At 42.0% G+C, this 24548-nt stretch overlaps 1 protein-coding gene across 6 annotated transcripts in view; it reads right to left on the bottom strand.

The window, feature by feature from the left end:
- Nucleotides 1-24548, bottom strand: part of si:ch211-180a12.2 (cell adhesion molecule 4) — a 76758-nt gene that overhangs the window by 51777 nt on the left and 433 nt on the right. Inside the window, exons 2-6 of one of the 6 annotated variants that reach the window (XR_007936339.1) lie at nt 18860-19198; nt 12137-12436; nt 11719-12009; nt 8155-8250; nt 7547-7930 (exon numbers count right to left, since the gene is read on the bottom strand). The exons of 1 other annotated variant lie outside the window; for it this stretch is intronic. Coding sequence is in view for 4 of the 5 variants with exons in the window: in XM_051934412.1 (XP_051790372.1) it covers nt 8155-8250; nt 11719-12009; nt 12137-12436; nt 18860-19198 (1026 nt within the window). In the remaining variant the exon portion in view is untranslated. The remainder of the gene's footprint in view (nt 1-7546; nt 7931-8154; nt 8251-11718; nt 12010-12136; nt 12437-18859; nt 19199-24548) is intronic. 4 more of the 6 variants (XM_051934412.1, XM_051934413.1, XM_051934411.1 and 1 more) reach the window with 4 other exon arrangements.

Genomic DNA, 24548 nt, shown 5'->3' with positions numbered 1-24548 from the left:
CCTTGTCCATCCCACCACTAAGCCTCACATTCCCTTACACTTCCTTATTAGTTGAGCACCATTCTTCTTTATGCTTTCCTTAGTCCTCCTTCTCTGCTATCCCACACTCTTGGAACGTTCTCTCCCGTACCTCTACTCTACCTTACCCCACTGCTGCTATCTAACTTATCCCACTACTGACCCTCATACAGCCCTGTGTTCTGGACCTCATTCTCCCATACCCTCATTCATTCACCCTGCCACCCAGCCTCACCCTCCCTTATCAATTCAACCACAAACCTTCTTTATGCTTCCCTCGTTCCTTATTCTACCGTATTCCACTATTGGAACTTTCTCTTCTGTATCTTTACTCACTTTTATTCCGCTTCTGCAGCTCACTCTCCATTATCTTGCTTATCCCACTACTGGTCCTCACACACCTTTTATCTACTGAGCCTCACTCTCCATTGTGCTTCCTTTAGTGCTGTGGAGTAGTGTATTGTTTTATGTGCCATATAGCATAAGCACCTCTTAATTTCCTTTATGGTTCTTTTTGTACTTGCGTTCCCTTATCCCACTACTGGAGTCCATACTCCCATGACTTTAATTTAGGCCTCACTCTCCCTTAACTCTCATACTAAGCCTCCCTTTTTCCTTATCTACTGCCTCACATTTCTATTGGAGTTTGCTCACCCATAATTCATTCCTGGTCCTCACGCTCCCATATTCTTGCGTACCCCACCACTGAACCTCACACTCCCCTATCTACTGAGCTTCAGTGCTCTTATACTGTCAGCCGTTTGTATGCATGTAAGCTGCACATTGACACAGATTAGTCATGGATGCCCCAACAGCTATCAGCTAACAGTAGGACAACAATCAATGCTGGTTTTACATCCTTGCAAATGTAGTCAGCTGTCTGTGAAAGCCTTGGAGCCACTAGAATGACAACAATTAGAAGATGTGGATTTTATGGACTATATTACTCCATTCAATTATTATTGCTATTGTTGAATATGACTTATTATTAGAATAAACATTAATAAGACAAAATGTGTTATATCTGTCTCTTTGATGAAGTACCATAAATAAATAACATTTTAAACTTTCAAAGCAGGGTGGCATGGTGGAGCAGTGGTAACACTGCCGCCTCGCAATAAGGAGACCTGGATTCGCTTCCTGGATGTTCTCCCCGAGTCTGCATGGGTTTCCTCCAGGTGCTACGGTTACCTCTTATGGTCCAAAGACATGCAGGTTAGGTGTATTGGCGATTCTCAATTGTCCCTAGTGTGTACTTGACACTGTACCCCTAGCTGAGGCGTCACCAGATGGATACTCATTCCTTCATAAGTCTAGAGATTCAGGTCGAGGAGGGGGCCTTGGAATAATTCATTGTAACAAAATGCAAATCACTTCTAAAAATTTAGGCAACTTTACATCCTTTGAAGCATTCATTTTAAATATTAAAACAAATTCCAACACAATTATAGTGCTAGTCTATAGACCACCAGGGCCGTATTCATTGTTCATGTCTGAATTTAGCAACCTTTTATCTGACTTGGCTATAAATTATGATCACGTAGTACTGATGGGAGATTTTAATGTACACATTGATGTGGAAACTGACACTTTTAGCAAATGTTTTACTTATTTGTTAAATTCAGTAGGATTTTGTCAGAATGTCAGAGGTCCAACTCATAATCATAACCACACATTAGATTTAATTATAACTTACAAAGTTGAAATTCAAAATTTAATTATTACTCCATTAAATGAAGTTATTTCTGATCACTACTTAATTACATTTGATTTAGTCCTGCCCTTGCCAACACACTCCCAGATTAAAACAAAGACAGTGCGGCATCTAGATTGTAATTCTGCTTCAAAATTTATAGATACTTTGAGTAAGTCGAGTGTAATTGTGGAAAACCATTTAGATCAGTTAACATCAAATGTAAACACGGAAAACAATTTAGATGAGCTAACATCACATTATAATGTGACCTTGAGAGATGCTCTGGACACAGTGGCTCCCCTTAAAACAAAAGTGATCAAAGCACATAGAAACTCTCCCTGGTTTAATGAAAACACTCGAGCTCTTAAATTAGAGTGTCGAAAACTGGAACGCAGATGGAGAACAACAAAGCTACAGGTCTTTCAAATTGCATGGACAGAGAGTGTTAATAAATATAAAAAAGCCCTCTTTAAAGCTCGGTCAGAATATTATTCTACATTAATAGATAGCAATAATAAAAATCCTCGGGCACTGTTTAGAACAGTGGCTAAATTAACAAATGGAAATTCAGATCAACAGTGCAAAATACCAACAGACATTAGCAGTACAGACTTTATTAACTTCTTCAATGAGAAAATTAAAAATATAAGATCCCAGATCTCTGCATCACAGTACAAACCAAATACTAGCTTAGCAGACCCTGTCTCACATTGCACTCAGCACTTTAGTAATTTTAATCCTGTAACTGAGCAGGAAGTCTTAAGTTTAATTTCTAAAATGAAGCCCACTACTTGTTCCCTGATCCAGTGCCAACAAAACTAGTAAAAAGTGCAATGGATGTTCTTGCAGCGCCTATCCTAAACATTATCAATAGTTCATTATTGCATGGCACAGTACCAGATGCACTAAAAGAATCAGTCATTAAACCATTACTTAAAAAGTCAGACCTTGACCCACACATACTTAATAATTATAGGCCTATTTCAAATTTACCGTTTCTCTCTAAAATACTAGAAAAAGTAGTCGCCAGTCAGCTTCAGACACACCTTACGCATTACAATTTATTTGAGAAATTCCAGTCTGGTTTTCGCACTGGTCATAGTACAGAAACGGCACTAACACGGGTTGTAAATGACATTCTGATATCCTCTGATGAAGGAAACTCAACTGTAATTATGTTGTTGGACTTAAGTGCAGCGTTTGACACCATCGACCATTCTATTTTACTGCACAGGCTAGAAAATGATGTTGGGCTTACAGGCACCGTGCTCGCTTGGTTTAGTTCTTACTTATCAAATCGATTCCAATATGTACAGAAATGTGCTGACAGGACTCCATCATTATACACAGAAGTTCAATATGGTGTCCTGCAGGGCTCAGTACTGGGACCTTTACTGTTTTCACTGTACATGCTTCCACTGGGATCTATCATTAGGAAACATAATGTTAATTTTCACTCGTATGCAGATGACACCCAGTTATACCTTTCATTTAAATCAAATGAAGTTTCTCCAATGTGGTCTTTAATTAGTTGTGTTAGTGAATTAAAGGAGTGGATGAATAAGAACTACTTGTCTTTAAATACAGATAAAACAGAGATGTTAATTGTTGGAGGGAATGATGCTGATCACAATAATATTTTGTCATCATTTAACTCAATGGGAATCCCAGTCAATTTTACTGAATCAGCCCGCAATCTAGGAGTTATCTTTGACTCTAGCATGTCATTTAAAGCGCATATTACAAAGTTGTCCAAAACATGTTTCTTCCATCTTAAAAATGTTAGGAAATTAAGGCGCTTTTTAAATAAACAGGATTCTGAGAAACTAATTCATGCATTTATCTCTAGTAGGATTGACTACTGCAATGCGGTATTCACTGGATGTTCAAACTGTTCTTTATGCTGCCTCCAGTTAATCCAAAATGCGGCTGCAAGAATTATTACAAGAACAAGAAAATACGAACACATAACTCCAGTTCTTAAATTCTTACACTGGCTCCCGGTTAAGTTCAGGGCAGATTTCAAAATCCTTCTTTTAACATATAAATCATTAAATGGTCGAGGTCCGGCTTACTTGTCTGAACTTATCATGACTTACAAACCAGAGCACATTAAGATCTCAAGATGCCGGTCTGCTTATGATTCCAAGGATTAATAAAATAACAGTGGGGGGTCGAGCTTTTAGTTACAGGGCCCCTAAACTGTGGACTGGTCTGCCTGCTACTATAAGAGATGCCCCTTCGGTCTCAGCTTTTAAATCCCGGCTGAAGACTCACTACTTCAGTTTAGCATATCCTGACTAGAGCTGCTGATTAACTGTACAGACTGCATCTCTGTTGTTAGTCATTAGCACTTAAACATAAGTAACTTGACAGTTATAATTGTATACTAACCCTCACTTATTCTGTTTTTCTTCTCGGTATTCAAATGTGGCACTTGGTGCCACGGCCCACCCGCCAAGTTGTTTTGCCTGCCTAAGGAAAAGTCATCTCTGATGGAGGATCGCAGGAATCGTGGGAGAGAGGGGTCCTTTCATCGGATTGGCTGGCCCAGCACTGTTTCAGCTGTGGAATGGCCAAATGGGGGAGGCAGCTTGAAGGATGAGGTCTCCAGGACTCTATACAAATACAAATCTTATTATGGGATATATCATCTACTGTTAAATTCTGCTCTGTACTTCTAAAATTTATATATATTTTTTTTTTTATTTCTTACTATATTCAGAAATTGTTCTGTGTACTGTACTGTATTGTATTGTATTGACCCCCTTCTTTTGACACCCACTGCACGCCCAATCTACCTGGAAAGGGGTCTCTCTCTGAACTGCCTTTCCCAAGGTTTCTTTTATTTTTCCCTACAAGGTTTTTTTGGGAGTTTTTCCTTGTCTTCTTAGAGAGTCAAGGCTGGGGGGCTGTCAAGAGGCAGGGCCTGTTAAAGCCCATTGCTGCACTTCCTGTGTGATTTTGGGCTATACAAAAATAAACTGTATTGTATTGTATTGTATTGTACTTGGTGTGTGTGTGTGTCTTGCGGTGGGTTGGCACCCTTCCCAGGATTGGCTCCTGCCTTGCTGGCTGGGATTGGCTCCAGCAGACGCCTCGTGACCCTTTGTTAGGATATAGCATGTTGGAGAATGACTGACTGACTGACTGACTTTCAAAGCAGTCTTCAAACACGCCAGATGCATATTTCTTTACATATTTCAAAAATTCTAGAATGGCGGACACAAGTCCCTTCCAGGTAACCACTACTGTTCTTCCTGTGCTAAGAGACGAGTAGAAGGTTCTCTGCTGGTTCTCACACCTCATGTCACTTCTCATAAATCACCTACCCCTGAGCACCTAAGGAGGTGATTGACGCACAAACCCTTGGCACTTATTTTTTGAAAATCTCTGCACACTGGCGGCTAGCAGACATTATCTTGTTGTGTAAAAAGGGGGAGATCCAAGCAACTACGGGCCAGTAAGCATCATGGGTAAGTTCATGGAAGGAGATATTAAGGGAAATATCAAGCAAAACAGGTCAAGGACAGGCGTGTTAGTGAACAGCGGGCATGGCTTAACTGGGGGGAAGATTGTGTGTTACTAAAATGCTGGAATTCTGTGAGGAAGCAGCAGAAGCAGATGATGAGAGGGGTGCATATCAAACGATTTATCTCAATTTTCTGTAGGTCAAGCATGAAAGGGTACTGATCGAGTGGGAGTTCAGGATATGGGTCTGTAAGCTCAAACACAGGAAGCTAAGGGTTATGGTGAGGGGAACGTTTCCAGAAGTAGGTGATGTTAAAGAGTGGCGTCCTGTAGGGGTCAGTGCTGAGCTCGCCGCTCTTTTGGACCCTTTAATCTCAGCCTTGTCTTTGTCCGTATTCTGCTGCTTTGACTTCACTTGTGGTGGTGGTTCATTGACGTTCTTAGAGTGCGTGTAACTGTTGGGACTGTTTTAGCTGGCTCTGTATTATTTTGCTTCTGTTCTTGGGATTTGACTGTTGAATTCTGTATTGCGACTTTTTTGCTCTTGGATGCCCTTTGAGGCAAACTGTTTTTGCCTTATTTATGCTCTTTTTTGTTTGTTTAAAGCAGGGGTCTCCGACTCCAGTCCTGGAGGACCGCAGTGGCTTCAAGTTTACATTCGAACTCTTTTCTTAAGTAGTGACCAGTTTTTGATGCTAATGAACTATTTCCCTTTATTTTAATTGACGTTTCTTGAGACTCTGACCACTGAATTGGTTCTTTTTTCCTTAAACGGCACCTAAACATAAATTTGATGTGAAGTGAGCCAACAGATGACCAACTAAGTTGGGTCCTCAAACTCCAACCTTCATTCAGTTTCTTAACTTGAAGCCAGTTCTCGTTCCTAATTAAACCCGTTATTTCATTCCTTGGCGCTCATTCTGTCATGGCAGACATTTCCAAAAATGTTGATTTTCTTTTTTAAGAGTGCTGGCTGTCAGAATGTTTTGTGGACCTGAGCAGATCAACATTATTGAGGCCTTCACCTTTCTTGATTTTCAGATATTGTGTGATGGACACAGGTGGTTGTTTAAGTGTTGGTTCATTTTGTGTCTTAATATTGTTTGGTTGCTAATTAAGGAAAAAATAAATAATTAAGGGGGACAAGTCTTAAGTTGTGCATCAATTAAAATTAAGGCAAAGAGTCAACTAGCAGAAAAATCTGTTCACTAATTAAGAAAAGGGTTAGAATGAAAACCTGCAGCCACATGTAGCTATCCAGGAGTGGAGATTGGAGACCCCTGGTTTAAAGATTACTTTGTGGTCTTGTCCATCCTAGACAAAGTGTTTGATGGTTTATTTCCTAAGATTGACATTTTTTTTTCTGTATTTTGTGGCATATTGTGAAAGCCTAGGCCCCTTTTAGGCTGGTGTAGGCCAATGCCAGCCTATGGAGGTTTGGGCTCAGGCTGCCTGGGATAAGTTTTGTTTGTGGATTTCTTTTAGTGGCGTATATCCTCTTCACTTGTCATAATTATAACGTGACTGTATGCGTTTATTGAGTTGATTTTTTTTTAAATAATGAATATATTTTTAGTAGTTTTTCTCATTTTGATTTAATTTTAAAAATTAAATTTTTATTTTCATTATGTGTTTATCAAACACGGGAAGTGTATCATGTGACCATGTCAGTTGTTCCCATTATGTAGAAGACTCTAACCTATAAAAACGTCCACAGTTTCATCTAGCGGCATCCCTCGAAATCGTCAGTGGTCGCTTTCCTTTTTGCTGTGATTCAGGAGCGCATTTCCATCTCCAGCTCATTTTCACTTGCAATAATCCCCGGAGACGAAGTCTCGTTACATCACTAGAGAAGTGTACTCACTTCACACCAGTGCTTAAGTGGGTAGGGTCCGTGTGTGTCCTAAGCATAGGGTGCAGAAGTTGGCCAGCCCATAATGAACACTGACCCCACGACAATAAGCCTCACATTTGAAAAGCTAGGCCAGTAAAACCAATCAGGATGCAGCAGTCTCATTATATGTAGTAAGCATCCATACAGTGGACATAAGGAGTCCGTATATCCATTTGAGTTGTTTTACTTCCACAAAGGAATGGGTGGTGTGACAAGAGCACAAACACTAATGTGCCTGCCAAAACTGGATATGGGATGCAGGAATGGGATGGGCCACCAGGAGGCAGTACTCTCTGCCAGAAGGAATGCATTGGGAAGGCTCCATTTGCCAGTGGTACAAAGCAGATGTTGCCTTGAGCAAGAGATGATCACCAGCGCAACATCCACTAGTCACCAGAAAGAAACAAAAATTGGAGGCAAAAGGAAATGTGTCACCCAACTCCTAGCTCTCACTTTGGGTAACTCACCTGTGAGGTGCACATTCGTTTTCTTCTCGACGGACATTTTCTTGTCTGGCTTTGACACCTGGCACTTGAACTCGGCTCCCTGGTGCTCCTGGATGCTGGCAACAAAGTGAAGGAAACTCAGAAATTGTTCTTTCCCGCCCCGCTCCGCAAAATTAATCGTTTGCATCTCAGTCTTGTATCCTGCAGGCAGCAGAATCGTCTGGTCGGCGTTGTCCATCTCGGCACGGTAAACCTCTTCTGAAATGAGGGCGTCATTCACAAACCACTTTGCCGCCGTGCCTTTGAGGTCGGACCCTTCGATGGAGCAGGTCAGGCACACTTTCTTCCCCAGCTTGATCTTGGAGGGTACAATGATGTCTGAGAGAATCAGTTTCTGCTTCTGCACTGTAGGAGAACAAAGTGAAGGTAGGTGTGACAGTCAAAGGCCATGAAAACTCGAGCAATGCATACATTAGTATTGACTATAGCGCCTTGTATTCACACTCCCTGGCCTGCAATGACATGGGAGTCACACTCAGGAGCCTAAGAGAGACACCTGGACTGAGGCATACCTGGGCAGTCTGGTGTCCCTTTTCCCATGCAGCACTAGCTGATGATTTCTTACTTACCAGTTTTCCATATAAGATATCCAATCCCAGAAGCAAGCGCCAGTATTATTACAGCAGACATCGCCCCAATCAGTGCCGGCAGAAATGAACTTTTATCTGTTGTAAAACACAACACAACTGACAATTACATGTCGAGGCAGCATGAGGAGAACATAACAGAAGTGAGAGGACACTGAGGTTCACATGAGGACCACAACTGCACAACTCAACTAAACACTGCTGAGCCTCAGAATCTTCAGATCATCACCTTCATGATATCCGCACTTTGAGCTTATAATGGGAGCTGCCTTTGACAGATTTACTGCTTATAAAAAAAAATATTTGTGGGTTTGAAAGGCGCAGACAGACCATGACCAGATCATAAATCATATATGAGATGAGCCTAAAGTCACAGCTGATAAAGCAGCCTAGAAATGACAACTCAGGACGCAAAAGAACACCAGAATACAGTAGAGAGCAATGTAGGGAGGCCAAATGTTCTATCTCAATCTCAAAATACTAAAAAGAAGTCACTGTTAGCTGAAGTTAACGTCGACGTTAAACACGATACACAATCTGGGGTCTGCTAACTGAAGCTTGTGCACACATTCAGGGGGAACTGCCTGAGATAGCAGAATACCGACGCTGACGTCAGGGGGCAGAACTCGTTCCCGTGAAACCACAAGTTGATTTTTTCCGGCTCATTGTTTAGATGTTGCATGTGGTCTTGCAGATTCATGTCTTCTGTTTGTCATTTGCAATTCATATAACATTTGAACTAACAGTAAAATTAAATAGGAATGAATTAATATTAATTTAATATTAAAATTAATAGGAATTATTATACATTTATAGGGGCAACTTTTACCTTTTACACAGGACATTTGCCATTTAAATGGGACACACACCACAGAGATATGATCTTCCCTTTCAGTTTGCTCTTTGACATGTTCAACATTTGCCATGTAAGCTGGTTATGTGACAACTTTCTGTTTAAGTGACACACTTGCCAAGCAAAGCTACATTTAAGATGGATATTTGACATACAATTGACACATTTGCCATATAAGCTGAATATTTGACATTTAAGATGGATATTTGACATGTAAGTGTAAAATTTGCCATATAAACTAAAAATGTTACACTTACATTGGATATTTGAAATACAAATGGCTGACCCTGTGCTCTCACCTCCAAAGCTCATGGAAAAAGACAATTTCTCATCAGGGATTAATAAAAATATAGCAAATCAAAAATAAGTCAAATTTTTGACATATAAGCAAGACAATTGTCACATAAGCAGGATATCTGACATGCAGGTGAGACATTATCTGCTTAAGATGTATTGACATTTAAGATGACTATTTCAAGTGCAAATGAGACATTTCTTATATATATTGTGACGGGCGGCCGGGACGCCCCTGCTGCATATGGAAGCAACCATGGGCAGCTCAATACCTTCCCCGGGACACTTGGTAACAGCCTCCCTGGCCGCCGGTAATTCCCCAACCTCCCGCAGGGCTCCATGGGAGATGGAGTCCTCCACAGCCCGGCTGGGAGCTGGGGTGGCCGCTAGGGGGTGCTGCGTGGGTTCCACAGCCCGGCTGGACGAGTCTTCAGCCCCACCCAGAAGTGCAATTGGAACCAGGTGGTCAAGCACCTGAAACACTTCCGGTTTGGGCTATAAAAGGGGACAGCCACCACCACTCAGTGGCCAGAGTCGAGAGAAGAAGAAGAAGCTTCAAGGGAGGAGTGGTGGTGCCTGAAGAGTGTATTTGTGGTTGTGATTGGTGTGTACTTGGACTGTGTTGTGGCTGGGGGGTTCACGGGGAAGACGTGCCATCCAGCTGAAGAAAATAAAAGTCCTTTGTGATTTTATATGTACCTCAGTATCAGTTTGTGCCGGGTCTGGTGCTATGCAGCACCCATTTCACAATATATATACAGTATATACTGTATCTATACTTAGCATTTTACATTTATGTTGCATATCTGAGTTATAAGTAAAACATTTACTGAGTAAGTTGGACATTTGGCCTAAAACTGGCAAATGCATTATGACATTTGACATACAATTAATACATTTGCCATATAAAGTCATATTGGTATATAAGAGAGACATTTGCCTCATAAGCTAAATTTTTGATATTTAAAATGGATATTTGATGTAAAAATGTAAAATTTACTATGTAACCTGAATATATTCCATTTATGCTGGGTATTTGACATATAAACAAAACATTTGCCATGTAAGATGGATACTTAGCAGTTAATCTACACATATGACATATAAGACATTTGCCATATCAACTGTATATTTGACATTTAAGATGGATATTTGACATTTTATATAGTTAGTTGGTGTTTAATCAAGATACAACTTGATATTTGACATTCATGGTGGATAACTGACATATAAGTGAGACGTTTACCATGTAAGATGGATATTGGTATTTTAGATGGGTAGTTGACGTTTCAGATGGATATTTGGCAGATAAGTGAGATATTTAACATTTAAACTGGATACGTCATATTTCATAAAGATACGTGATGTTTTGCCTTGCAGTAAGGAGACCCGGGTTTGCTTCCCAGGTCCTCCCTGCGTGGAGTTTGCATGTTCTCTCCGTGTCTGTGTGGGTTTCCTCCCACAGTCCAAAGACATGCATGTTAGGTGCATTGGTGGTCCTAAATTGTCCCGTGTGTAGGTGTGTCCTGCGGTGGGCTGGCGCCCTGCCCAGGGATTTGTTCCTGACTTGCGCCCTGTGCTGGGTGGGATTGGCTCCAGCAGACCCCCGTGACCCAGTAGTTAGGATATAGCGGGTGGGAGAATGACTGACTGACATGATGTCTAATCAAGATATTGTCATATTGACTGGATATTTGCATTGATGCTGGACAGGTGACATAAGAGGGAGACATTTACCATTTAAGATGGATACTTGACATTAAGATGGATTTTTGACATATAAGTAAAACATTAAATATATAAGATGACAGTTAACAGATAATCTAAGTATCTGACACATTGAAAGACATTTGCCATACAAACTGGATATTTGACACTTAAGTGAGATCTTTGATATTTGAATTGGATATTTCACATTTGATGTTGATATTTGGTGTAAATTCAACATATTGCCATATAACCTGGAGATTTGCCATTTAAGATAAATATTTTAGATTTAATTGACACATTTGCCACTTAAGGTGGATATTTGACACACAACTTGAATATTTGTCATTTACACCTAACATTTGTCATATAAGTTTGACGTTTGTCATGTTACATATCAAATAAAACACACATTTAAATGAAGTGTATGTTTTTTAAGATGGCCTCCTTTAAATGTTAAACAAATGAGGCTGCAAAAAAATAAGAAAAAACTAATAAACAGCACCCCATACATGGGGAAAGAGACAAGATGGGGTTCATAAAAATTTCTTCTTAGCTAAAGAGACCCTGATGAACAGGACACAACTTTGAGAGCTGTAAACGTGATAAGCCATGACACACTAAAATGAGCCCCCCTGTAATGTGTCTGCTGAACTTTGTGTCCCGGGGTGTTAAAGAGGAAGGTCACTCACCTTCAAGTCTGACGGTGAACTCCTGGATCAGTGGATACTCAAAGCCTTCCTGCCATATTTTACAGCTGAGCACCTGCCCCGCGTCCGTCTCGCCCGGTGTCAGGACGTAGTGCTCGGCCATTCGGTAGTTGCCGTCGGCTTTGCGTCTCACTTTACTAGATGAGATCTCCTCTCCTTTGACGACCCAGCTCACTGCAATGCCTTCTGGGTAAAAGCCATCCACATCACAGGTCAGCGTTTGTTCTTTATCAGGAGTTAAAATGGACGGGGTGATTCTGATTTGCGGGCGCCCTGTGGAGACACAAACAGAGCGGGACAGTCCTCAGAGACTGAAAATGTGCGCGCAGAGTGGTATGAAGGCAGGAGAGACTCACACCACGAGATCCTTCTGCAATAATAAGCCATCGGAAAGTCTTACTTCGGAATTCCAACTGAAAATCGGCTCTCTCATGTTGCTTCATTGCCACATGATGTGCCACACAGGAGAAGGTAACGTTGGCATCCTTGGAGCTCGGGGTGAAGAGGAGGTAACTGGTTGCTGTGAAGGTTCTGTTCTCAGTTGGTTCGGCCAGCTCCTCCCTCGGTGCCCTGATCACTTCTTCCATTCTTTGCCATGAGATTTTAATGGTGCCAGGGTAGAAGTCGGAGCAGGTGCACTGCAGGGTGTTGGTGGTGTTGGGGGTGACAAGCCGTGACTTGATAGAAATCTTTGGAGGCTCTGAAATGTTAAGAGTGGAGATCAACAAAGACAAACACACACAGGTGCTCACGTATGGACATTCACACTTGCTCACAGCTGACATTGTCAAGATACGACATGAAGAGACGCTCACATCAGTGCACAGTGTGGGCCTGACATGAACATGAACGCTCAATCAGACAGTAATGTAGCTGGCATCCAAGGTTTGAAAACCACTCCTTCTGGAGCGTTCAAGTTCTCCCTGTGTCTATGTGAGTGTTCCTCTGGGTTTTCCAGTATTCCTTCAAAATTCCTAAGGATATGCCGATTCCCAACTGGCCCCAGTGTGATTATGGGTGTGTGTGTCAATGAGACCTCCGGATGTGTGGGTGTCATATCCTGGGCTGTTTCCTGTCCTGCGCCCAATGCTATCCAGCTCCCTATGATCCAGGGATGGATTAAGTGACGTTGAGAATGTTATGATGTTATGGAGTAAAGTGCACTTCAGGTCACCTGATTTGTGTCTCTGATTAAATAAAATAAAGTATTTTAAAGTGTTGTTATTTACCATGGAGCTGCAGAGTGAACCTCAGGATTTGCAATGTAATTCAAAACAAGCAAACGAAAACCAACAAGAAATGCAGACACAAACTCCGAAAAAATAATCAAAGTGACTAAACGTCAGACGTACTTCAGAGGCCGTAACAGTTCATGACGAATATTAGAACAATCTGGACGAGGACAGGCCACTCGGCCCAACAAAGCTCGCCAGTCCTGTCCACTTAATTCTTCTAAAATGACGTCAAGTTGTGCTTCGAAGGTTCCTGCTGGTCTACCGCACTACTTGGTTGCTTATTCTGAGTATCTGTGCTTCTCTGTGTCAAGAAAAACTTCTCAATGTCTGCGCGAAATTTACTCTTTAACAAGTTCCCCACTCTGTCCCCGTGTTCTTGGTGAACTCATTTTAAAGTCATCGTCTCAATCCACTGCACTAATAATTGCCTTCATCATTTTAAACACTTCAGGCAGGTCTGCTCTTCATCTCTGTAAAGGCTCAGCTCTTTTAATCTTTCTTCATCACTCATCCCCTGTAGCCCTGATTCAGCCTAGTTGCTCTTCTCAGGACCTTCTCTAGTGCTGCTATGTCTGGTGGGCCCAAAACTGCACCCAGGACTCCGGATGAGGTCTCACCAGTGTGTTGTAACACTTGAGCAGAACCTCCTGTGACTTGTACTCCACACGTCAAGGCGCTATATAACCTGACATTCTGTCAGCCTTCTTCATGGCTTCTGAACACTGTCTGTACATTGGTAGCTTAGAGTCCACTATGACTCCTAAATCCTTCTCATAAGGTGGACTCCCAATTTTCAGACCTCCCATCGTGTATCCAGACTTCACATCTTTAGTTCCTTCATGTAATTCTTTACATTTACTGACAGTAAATTCCATCGTCCACAAATCTGCTCAAGCCTGTCTGATGTCCAAGACCCTCTGTGATGATGATGATTCAATGGATTCTTGATTAACTGCCAGTCCACTTGTCTTGGTATCATCTGCAAACTTAACCAGCTTATTCTTTATTTTCCTATCCCAATCATTTTTATATATTAAAAACAGCAGCGGTTCCCGCACTGACCCCTGCTGGTCACCACTCGGCCAATTCTGATGAGGTTCCTCACACCATCACCCTCTGCTTCCGGTGTCTGAGCCAATTCTGCACTCATCTACATATCATACCCTGATACCCAACCTCTCATGTGGCACCTCATTAAATCTTCACAGATTCTGCCAGGTATTGGGGGAGCTTACTGACTCATAATTGAATATCATCTTCATTTCACCTTTCAGAGTTCATGGTGACCACAAACCAGTCTGCCATTCGATTGCCTGCAGCACCAGACAATTCATCTTTCTTTGCTCTGTACCTGACATAAGAAGGACTTTTAAATGAGTTAAGGCTCATAAGGCATCAGGATACATCACACGGTGGTACGGCTAAAACAAACAAAGAAGGTGCCATAAAGGAAAATCAACAAATCTTGGCCATAACACAACATGAAGGTCAGACATGGAAGTAAGCAGTTCACTGGACAACGTCAATACTACCATTAGGACAGCATGATGGTGCACTGGCAGTGCTGCTCTCTAGCAACATGAAATTATGGGGTTTGCATCCTGTGTGGAGCTCGCATGTCCACTGAGTACTCGAGTTGCCCCCCAACAGTCCAAAGACACTCTACGTAGGGGGGATGGCATTGCTATACTGGCCCGTGTGTGTTCACCCTGTCCAAGTGTGCGATCAATGATTGTCCGGATTAGCTGTAGGGACCCTGCCCCGGATAAGTGGGAATAGGAGATAGACGGATGGATGTTATGTCATGTCATGTTATGTTATATTATAAGTGTGAGCAAAACCATGCCCCTCCATTAATCTGAGAAACAATACTAAAGCTAATCCAACAGGTGGTGCTGAAAAAGATCTATCAGGTCGTAACATTTCCAAGCCTGCTCCATCCATTTCAGGGGCTCAGGGGATCAGAGCCTACCCCCTCAGCATTGGGCACAACCCTGTAATGTCTCACAAGTCCTTCTCAGAGCTCACACCGCCTCAAGAAGATGGCACATCAGGGCAGGATTTGAAGCAGAATGCTGCATCTGTGAGGCGGATGGCACTAACCATAACTGTGCCACGGTGGCCACCTCAAAATAACCTTCTTGAAACGGTCAAAAGACAAAGAACTAAAGGAAATGTCAAACCGAGGCACCCGGTAACTTTTGTCCAGCTTCTTTTTTTTTTTTGTTAACTGGTGGGCAAGTGAGACTGTGCAAAGGTCACACCATGCTGTGCTTAGCAAAAGGTGAAGGCTGAACGCCACTTTACCCCGTTTGTCAGACAAGGTGGGCTTTCTCTGTGACTGGAGACTTCAGAGAGATATGAGTCTTTGTGTCGAGAGATTTAACCAGGCCTGGGGCCTAAAATAAAAGACAAAGAGTAGAAGACAAAGCAGAACGTCGTAAAGAATTCAAAAACGTTGACGTGATACACATGCACAGCAGGTTAGAGATAATGGAAGTACGAAAATTCAAAAGTCTCAAAAAACTGATAGTAAAGATCGCATTAGTGCAAACAAACGGAAATTATTACTCTGTGAAATAATGGAACTGTGAAAAGAGATTGAATATATTGTTCGGATTTAAACTTGTACATCGTTTAATTCGTGTTGCCATCAGGAAAAGTAGTGTTTCTTCCCAATGAAGAGGCGTATCCGCGAGGATTATTAGATTTGTTGTTTAGTGAAAGTGAAATTCACATACGCGAGCGGCAGAGACGAGAATTGTCAGGCACGTAGCACAGGCCGGGGGGTTTGAGATCGAAGTGAGCAGGGGGTGAAGACCCCTAGTTATACAAACAGGAATATGTCCAGTGTTACCTCCTCTGGTAACAAAACAGTTCAAATTTTAATGCTAAAACATTAATTTCAAATCAAAGGATCAATAAGTCTTTATTTAAACAATAACAGAAGAACAGAACATTTTTATAAACGTTATTTGCTTGAAATGTGTTCCGTCATGCAGAGGACTTCAAGCCAGAGGCGTAGCTAGGGTTTTCAGCGCCTGGAGACAACTGAAAATTTCGCGCCCACCTCCTGTTTGCCTAATGGGGAAGGGAAATTTGGCGCCCCCTGGATGCTGCGCCCGGGGACAGATGTCCCCCCTCGACCCTCCCCCCCCCACCCGGCTACGCCACTGCTTCCAGCATAACTGGACGTGGCCTGATGTCCATAATTAGTGAAACGTCACCTCCGACGGCAGTGGATCAGCGCATTCACCCAACCCATGCGTTGTTACTAGCTGTTTCTTGATCATATATCCCCCTCTAGTGGTCATTTTTGGAAGTGCTTTTAATGGGACTTGACGCTTTGGGACTGCCAGTTGTAACAACACCCCCTATGACTGTCCAAGTGAGTTGTGAACTGGTGGGAGCGAGTCACTGGAGGTGTTGGACTATGCGAGTGGCCTTCACGGGAGCACAAGACCAACTCACTAAGATTATGTAAATGAAGGCTGTGGCTCAAAATCATTGCAAAAGTCATTGAATCCAACATGGCCTTAAGGGACAGTGCTATTCGCTATGACCATGTTTTCTAAATAATCTAAACAAGGCAAGCCCCCTATATAAGGTGACAAGTTATTTCCATGACATTGGATTGCACAGTAACATGGTCAGAGTTATATTAAGACTTTCACTTCACTGGAAGTGATTTCTGGAAGTGCTTCCTGGTCCTTTCTGAAAAGGAAACTGCATCCGTCTCACCAGACATGGAGGAGGAGGATCAAAAGATTTAAATAATGTAAAAGAAAAAAGCCCGTTTGAAGGTATTTGTATTGAATCTTGAGTCCTGACATTTTGTAACTTGGGACTTGTCTAAAGTGTCATAGCAGTGCCCCCTAGTGTCCACAACTGTTGATCGGATTGTTTTTCCATGTGCCGGGTGTCGGTTGATGCAAACCTCACTTATCAACTGACATCAAAGTATCAGTTCTGTAAAATTTTGTCATAGATAACATAATTCAGCAATTTCAGAACTTCCAAACTGTTAAATGCTTACAAAGAAAAATGAACTCTGATGGGTGGGAAATGAGGAACTCACTCAGAGGGCTGTTAGCTATTGTGTGCTGAGGTCACTTCATCTTTATTTAAAGGTAAAGTTTCAAAAGGCAAAACCATTCAAAGGAAATGCCAGAACGAGACTCCCCATTAGCTGGTGTCTGATCTTCTCCTTCAACATTTGAGGGCAGCAATTTGGGCCTTCCTGAGACCACCTGAACACACGCTGACACTTAACAATTTTCCCGAGAACGGTTTGTTCAGTCCAATGAGCTCACCAGTCCTATTCACTTCATTTCTTCTAAGGTTGCATCAAATCGAAGGCCCCTAAAATCCCACCATCTACACTACTGCTTGATCACTAATGTCCAAAGAGCTCTGTGTGAAGAACAAAACATTCAAGTATTAGTGTAAAGGTTTCCCTTAACCTGTTTCCCTCTGTGTCTCCATGAACTTATTATACAATAACAGTGAGGGTCCGCCATAGTAATTCTGAAAATCAGGGTCCAGTGGCATTTTTAGCATGAACATTCTGGAGGCGTCATACCAGAATTTTCCAGAGAAAGTGCCATGTTAGATGGACTAGTGTCCCCATCTCGATTGAGGGTGAACTCTTGCCGGGTTAAGAAGGACAACGGGACAGGAGGCCCTACCTGGCCGGGATGTTTATTGATTTCTATGCAAGTCGAGGTAAAAGAATAATGGATGGGCTGGGGCAGACTGGGGATTCTGAACATTACATCCCCTGGTATGAGAGGGACGCAGTGCTCCTCTGGTTTGGCTCCAGTCTGGACACATTCAACTGGAATGGCCAATGATGAGTTCGCCTCTGACCTTCTGAGTGGATTGTCTGTAGCTGAAGACCAAATAAGGAGACACCTGAGGAAGCGACAGACAGGACAAGCTGTGTGGGACCAGATGGAGTCAGGCCTCGAGATCTTCAGGCCTGTGCTCGATCAGCTTTATGCTGCCCCTCGCTCCTTACTAAGGCTCCAGAAAGTGTCGCTGCTGTGGAAAACATCCTGCATTGTTCCTGTTCCAAAGAAGGCAGGCACCTCTTCCCCTAATGACTATGTCTCACATCATGGAGACCTTTGAGAGGCTGCTCTTGGACTATATGAGTCTTCTTGTGGTAGAACACCTGGACCCACTACGGTTTGCCTATCAGATGAAGATTGGAGTGGAGGGTGGAATGGTCTGTCGGCTGTATGAGGCTTCTTCTCACCGGGACATGTTATGGGCATGTTTTTTTGATTTCTCATGTGCTTTCAATACCATCCAGCCATCCCAGTTAAGGGGTCAGCTGAGATATGTGAAGGTGGATGAGCCTGTGGTGTCCTGATGATGGACTCTCTGTCAGGCAGACCACCAGTTTGTGAGACTCAAGGACTGAGTGAGCAACAGGAAGCACAAGGGCGGAACATGGAGACGACGTACACGCACACACTGCACAACTTCAACTGCACACTGCGGGTCCACCAGTAGCTCTAACCACCGTCAGATCAGGTCAAGATGTTGCGTAATGTCTTATGCTCGATAATTTCCTCATATTGATATTTTTCCTTTTTTTCTTTCAAATTATTGAGGCTAACTTTAATGGAAAGAACAGTCCTGGTCTTTTCTTGCCCCTTTGCTAGCATGTGATGCACGGTCTCAACTGGGAAAAGGCATGACGTGAAAATGCTTGATTTAAAGAAATAAAATTAAAATAAAGGCTGGCCTCATTTTCCAACACTAAACTGGTAAGTTCAGGCTGCACATGCGCACCCACAGCTAAGAGTAAACCGAGGACACTGCAGGGCCAATGGAGCTAGCTAGAGGTTAGGTAGGCTGGCATGAGGGACTCTACTTACTCATAGCCTTGAGCTCCACAATGCCATTTGATTGATCGGGGGGGTAGATGATGCTGCACTCGTACAGGCCCTGGTCAGCAATGGTGATGTTGCTGAGAAGGAGGGACGCATTCCCATGGCGCAGCTCAGCGTCAGACAGGCGTGCCCTGGGCGTGGACAGATCATCTTTCAGTCCATAGCTGGCCACCACAGTGCCACCCCATCTCCAGATGACCGCCAGCAGGTCCATCCTAAGCGTGCTGCTGCCGTGTGAGAAGGTGCAAGGCAGCACAACATCCGAATGAAGAAGGGCCTCCACCGGAGACACGGTAGACACTTGCAGCTCCAAGCTTCTGTGAACTGAAACAAGAGGACAAGGAGCCAACAATTAGTCTGGGCTGGCACCACATTCTGACTGCACGCTGGGAATGAAGACTACCTTGAAAGACACCATATACATCTATGAAGGTTATCCAATTATTACAAACTCTTTTGCACTGTAAGTCGCTTTGGACAAGTAAATAAATGTAAATGTAAGGCTTGCTATTCCACGTGAACATTTGCTCTATGATAGTCATTGCAAATAATTTAACAAAAGATGTCGAGTAACAATTTATGTACTGGTCGTGGTCTGAATGACGCTATGACACGGATGATAGCTGTAGTGTCTGTGCCCTGGCCGCACACATTCCCTTTGCTAATGGCGGTCGATTCTCCTGCTGCCGTGTTACTGTTATTTGGTAACGTTTGGACTTTGACCAGTCAGCCTGCCTTTTATGTTTTCTAAGAGTAAACATGGCCGCTCCTCTCTCCCTTGGCACCACAGAAGAGCAACAAGCAGATGATCCACAGAGCTGAAATCCTCGTCAGTCAGTCGGAATCATGTGTAGCGGACATGGACCGGTGTCCCGCTCCTTCTCTGTACTTCACACTTGTCTGACCATTTTTGAACTCCTCGATCCATTCTTCACCAGTCCACTGTGGTAAAACACTGCGTCCATATGGTGCAGAGAGTCGTCTATCCATCCATCTTCAGTGGATCACTGCACTCTGCTCAACTTTGGTGCAAATGGCCGTGTTTACTCCTAAAAAACAACAACAGAAACGGACTGGAACGTTATCACTGTCACCACAGGCACACCATACCTCCACGTGTATACGGGGAAAGCAAATAAAATGATCACAAAAGTGGGGATAACTGTTGACTTACCTCTGTGCACGTCAGGGCCCGGGACAGAACTGTACTGACAGGCCCCTACTTATCCTCAGCCTCACAACGCATTAGTTATTACCTGAACATCATCCACGTGTATTCTGTAACATTACAAACCAAATGCTAAACATCATCCACGTGGATTATGTAACATTTCAGTAAAAATACAGGGAGATGCACTCGAAAGATGCCCTGAATATTCTGAAATACCTCTCGCTAGAAAGAAGCAATCTGAACGAAACAACGTGCAATGTGCTCCTCAGTGTACGGAGCTTCGAACAAGCAGGGATAGCCCTGCGTTAGAGCGATGAAGTAAGCGCCAGACAGCCGTCACGACATTTAAACTCCATTTGCAATTTCTGGGTGCCTACTGCCCGGACCCCTTCACTCAGTCACTCGAGTTCTCATCAGGATGGTGGTGTACATTACTGAGCATCGCGTCTTCACGGTGCAAACCTATTGGGTCACCAATTCATTTAAGCCATGTCAGAATCAACTGGATGATCATGAGTTAGAACATTAGAACATTAGATCAATCTGGACGAGAGCTGGCCATTCAGCCCAACAAAGCTCGCCAGTCCTATTCACTTATTTCTCTCTATTATAATAAATAAATCAAGGGACGAGACGTGACTTTTGGAAGAGACTTTCTGGAAGGAGTCCCGCGAGACTGAGACTTTGGCCATGAGATTCTTTCATGACACACCATACTTACAACTATTTTCAAACAAGACCACGGTCATCAGGTGCATTCTGGCACTTAAGCTGGACAGACACCAATCCATTAAAGGGCTTACTTATGAACATGAACACACACACACTTACGAAGATGCAGTTTAGAATCACCAATTCATCTAAAGAAACGATGAAGTCAAACGAATTAACGAGAAATTTTTTGATTGGTTACACAGCAAATTAATTAAATGTGTATCAATAGACTGTACTGAAAAAGTTGGTGGTGATGGTACGGAAGACAAAAAACATCAACTTTCAATATCATGAAGAATATCTACAACCGTTAACACCATCTGGTCTTCTATCCTTGAATTACTGTTGAAAGAAGGATCAATCGTAATATTATTTCGTAATTTATGTTGTAGCAATGGGCTGTGCAATGGGACAAGATTAGTGGAAATCAAAATTGGTTGAACAATTCTAATATGTAAAATTTTAACAGTCAACAAGAAAGGTAATGTAGTAAATCTTCAGGGGATAACATTAGACACCAAAGGAGATCGTGATATGCTATTCGTATTAAAACGTTTACAGTTTCCTGTTAGAATAGCTTTTGCTATGACAATTAACAAATCACAGGGACAAACATTCAAAAAATTCAGTTTATTTATTAGAGAGAAAGAAACGATATTCACTCACGGGAAGCTATATGTTGCGTTGTCATGATGAAATTCCAAACACGCAATCAAAATTCAATACAATCTTGAGGAAAAGTTAATTCCAAATATTGTTTTAACTGAAGTTTAAAAGTAAAAGTGAAAATAATGCATACGTAACAATTCCCATGAAAATAACAATCCCTTTAAATTGTACATCTGATTAATCAAACCTGGGGTTTGGCTAGCGAAGGGAGCCGTGGCGGAGCCCCCAAGTCGAGTTTTGAAAGTCCTCCTGTCTACCACTCTACTTGGTCACTTATTCCGAGTGTCTGTGCTTCTCTGTGTCAAGAAACTCTTCCCAAACTCAAAGTGGCTAAACGTCAGCGTGAAAGACGTACTTCAGAGGCTGTAACAGTTCATGAGAATATTAGAAGAATATTAGCCCAATAAAGCTCACCAGTCCTGTCCACTTAATTCTTCTAAAGTGACATCAAGTTGAGTTTCAAAGGTCCCTAAATTCCTCCTTTTCTACCACTCTACTTGGCTGCTTATTCTGAGTGTCTGTGCTTCTCTGTGTCAAGAAAAACTTCCCAAAGTCACAGTGACATTTACTCTTTAACAAGTTCTCCACTGTGTCCCCGTGTTCTTGATGAACTCATTTTAAAGTCGCCGTCTTTAAAATTCCCAAAAGTTCAGCTTCATCTGCTTGTCATTTCAAATGTAGCATGAGGAGGGCTGTGATGCCCGATTGCATCTTGTCAAGTCAGAAATTTCATTCGGCTGTCTTGTGGTGTGTAGTTTCACAACCCAATTTTCTGTTGTTGTCATCAAATTTACCAAAACTTGTTGTGTATCCTCCACAGTGAGTGTTCAAGTGGCAAGAAGCAGATGAAGAAGAAGAAGGAGGACGAGGAGGAGTAGAAGCAGAAGAAGAAGAAGAAGAAATAGAAGGAGTAGCAGGAGGAGAAGCAGAAGAAGAAGGAGGAGAAGCAGAAGAAGAAGGAGGAGGAGGAGAAGAAGCAGAAGGAGAAGGAGTAGAAGAAGAAGAAGGAGGAGGAGGAGAAGCAGAAGAAAGAAGAAGGAGAAGGAGGAGGAGAAGCAGAAGAAGAAGTAGAAGAAGAAGAAGAAGAAGAAATAGAAGGAGTAGCAGGAGGAGAAGCAGAAGAAGAAGAAGGAGGAGAAGCACACTCTAAAAAGAGAAAAAGAGCTCTTTTTGATTTAAGATAATTTTAGTAGTTGTAATGAACTATATTAATATGTTTGTTCACCTAACGTAACTTTTTGCCTTACTTCAAATTGAAAAACCTTGCTGTCGCTTAATGTAACTTCTTCTATTTAGTCTAAAGCAAAAAATTGCTTTGGAGACCTTGCCAGCTCCGACCCTTGTGATGTCACGTCCGGGCCGCACCAATGGCAGAAGACCTACATGAGCCCGACCCCTTTGACTTCATTTCCTGTCTCCCCCCTTTAAAAGCCTCCACCTTTTCCCTGTTCCCTCAGTTCTGTTTGGACTCAGTTTTGTGCGCATCAGTGCTGTTTGATTTTGAAAAGAAACAACTTTGCAGACAGGAAAACAAATTATACGGGTGGCTGCCCCAAACCTCTATATGACTCTGCCTCGAATTTGTGATATATATATATATATATATATATATATATATATATATATATATATATATATATATATATATATATATATATATATATATATATATTTTATGTATACTATATAATGTTACGTAATGTTCAAAATATAAAGTGTATTTAATATATGTATATATAAATTATTTCAAATAGATATTTTATGTATAATTTATAAACATTTTTTGTGAAAAGCTTATAAAATATATTGTGTATTTAATATGTATGTATATATATGTATTTTTTGTGAAATGTTTGTTCTGAATATTTACAGAAAAAACATGTTCAAGGAATGAGCAAAAAATTGATTTGTGTATTGCAAATTTTCAGTAATAAATCTAAAAGAGTTTTGCTATAGCTGGTTCAGTAACATTCACCACCATTGAATCAGTTTAAAAACATGTTTCATGTTTGAAGGCACTGTACAAAATGTAGCACTAATTTTAAAATAAATTTGTTTCCATTGTTTAAAGCAAAACATTGTTGTGGTTTGTTTTATTAAAAACAATTTCACCCTAACAAACAGTGAATTCAACACCATATAAAGAACATATTTAGTTGAGTCCAATTAAGAATTTAAGTTGGCATTACAGTGAATACAATAATGGACAAAATTTTAATTTGAGTTCATCCATCCATTATCCAACCCGCTATCCTAACTACAGGGTGACGGGGGTCTGCTGGAGCCAATCCCAGCCATCACAGAGCGCAAGGCAGGAAACAAACCCCAGGCAGGGCGCCAGCCCACCGCAGTTAATTTGAGTTTTTAAAGTAATTTGGTTTGAGCTAAATACATTTTTTGCTTTTATTCAAGTTTTTGAAAAGGTTAAAACAAACTCAAATGAATTAAGTTTACTCAGATACTTTTTAAAATTTGAAAGAAATCAATTACATTGCTTGTTACCTTGTGAAGTAATTTATTTAGGTTGATCCAACAAAACATTTTTTACAGTGAAGAAGAAGGAGGAGGAGGAGAAGCAGAAGAAGAAATCATTCTTTACCACCCATCTACTGTATATGACAGCTACTTCAACAGTTTCGCTGGTTGAGTAATTGAATTTGACTTTGAAGAGAACAATTAAAACAGCTTTGAGGAATGTATTTCAGTGTGTGGTATTATAGTGGCTGGACATCGTACATTGGGCGATGCTATTGTCCCGCTTATTTTGCCGTTTTGCAAAGTTCTTAATGACACCCCCAAGCTGAAGCTTCCATTCGGTGGCCAAGTTCGCCAGACAGTTCTTTCGGTCTCGTTTTGGTTCATCGGTGCACCTATAAGTAAGTCGTTTCGCACGGATCGCACATTGCAGGCCGCCATATCTTTTAAAGGACCGTCCGTTTCCACCACTGAAGAGTAAGTGAAACTTGGCTGAGGTCGGAGGCCGCTTCTATCTTGCATGTGGCGGGCAGTGGGAGACTTGAAGCAGAGAGCTGATTTGAATAACAAATGCAGTCCTCATGCATTCCGTTGTGTTGCCGCACGCAGATGTTACCGACGCTGTTTTGGGTTTTTGTTTTTCAG

Source organism: Erpetoichthys calabaricus, chromosome 12 (genome assembly GCF_900747795.2).
Source record: "Erpetoichthys calabaricus chromosome 12, fErpCal1.3, whole genome shotgun sequence".
NCBI lineage: Eukaryota > Metazoa > Chordata > Cladistia > Polypteriformes > Polypteridae > Erpetoichthys > Erpetoichthys calabaricus.
Note: the sequence above shows the minus strand (reverse complement) of the source record. Positions and strands in the feature narration are given on the sequence as shown.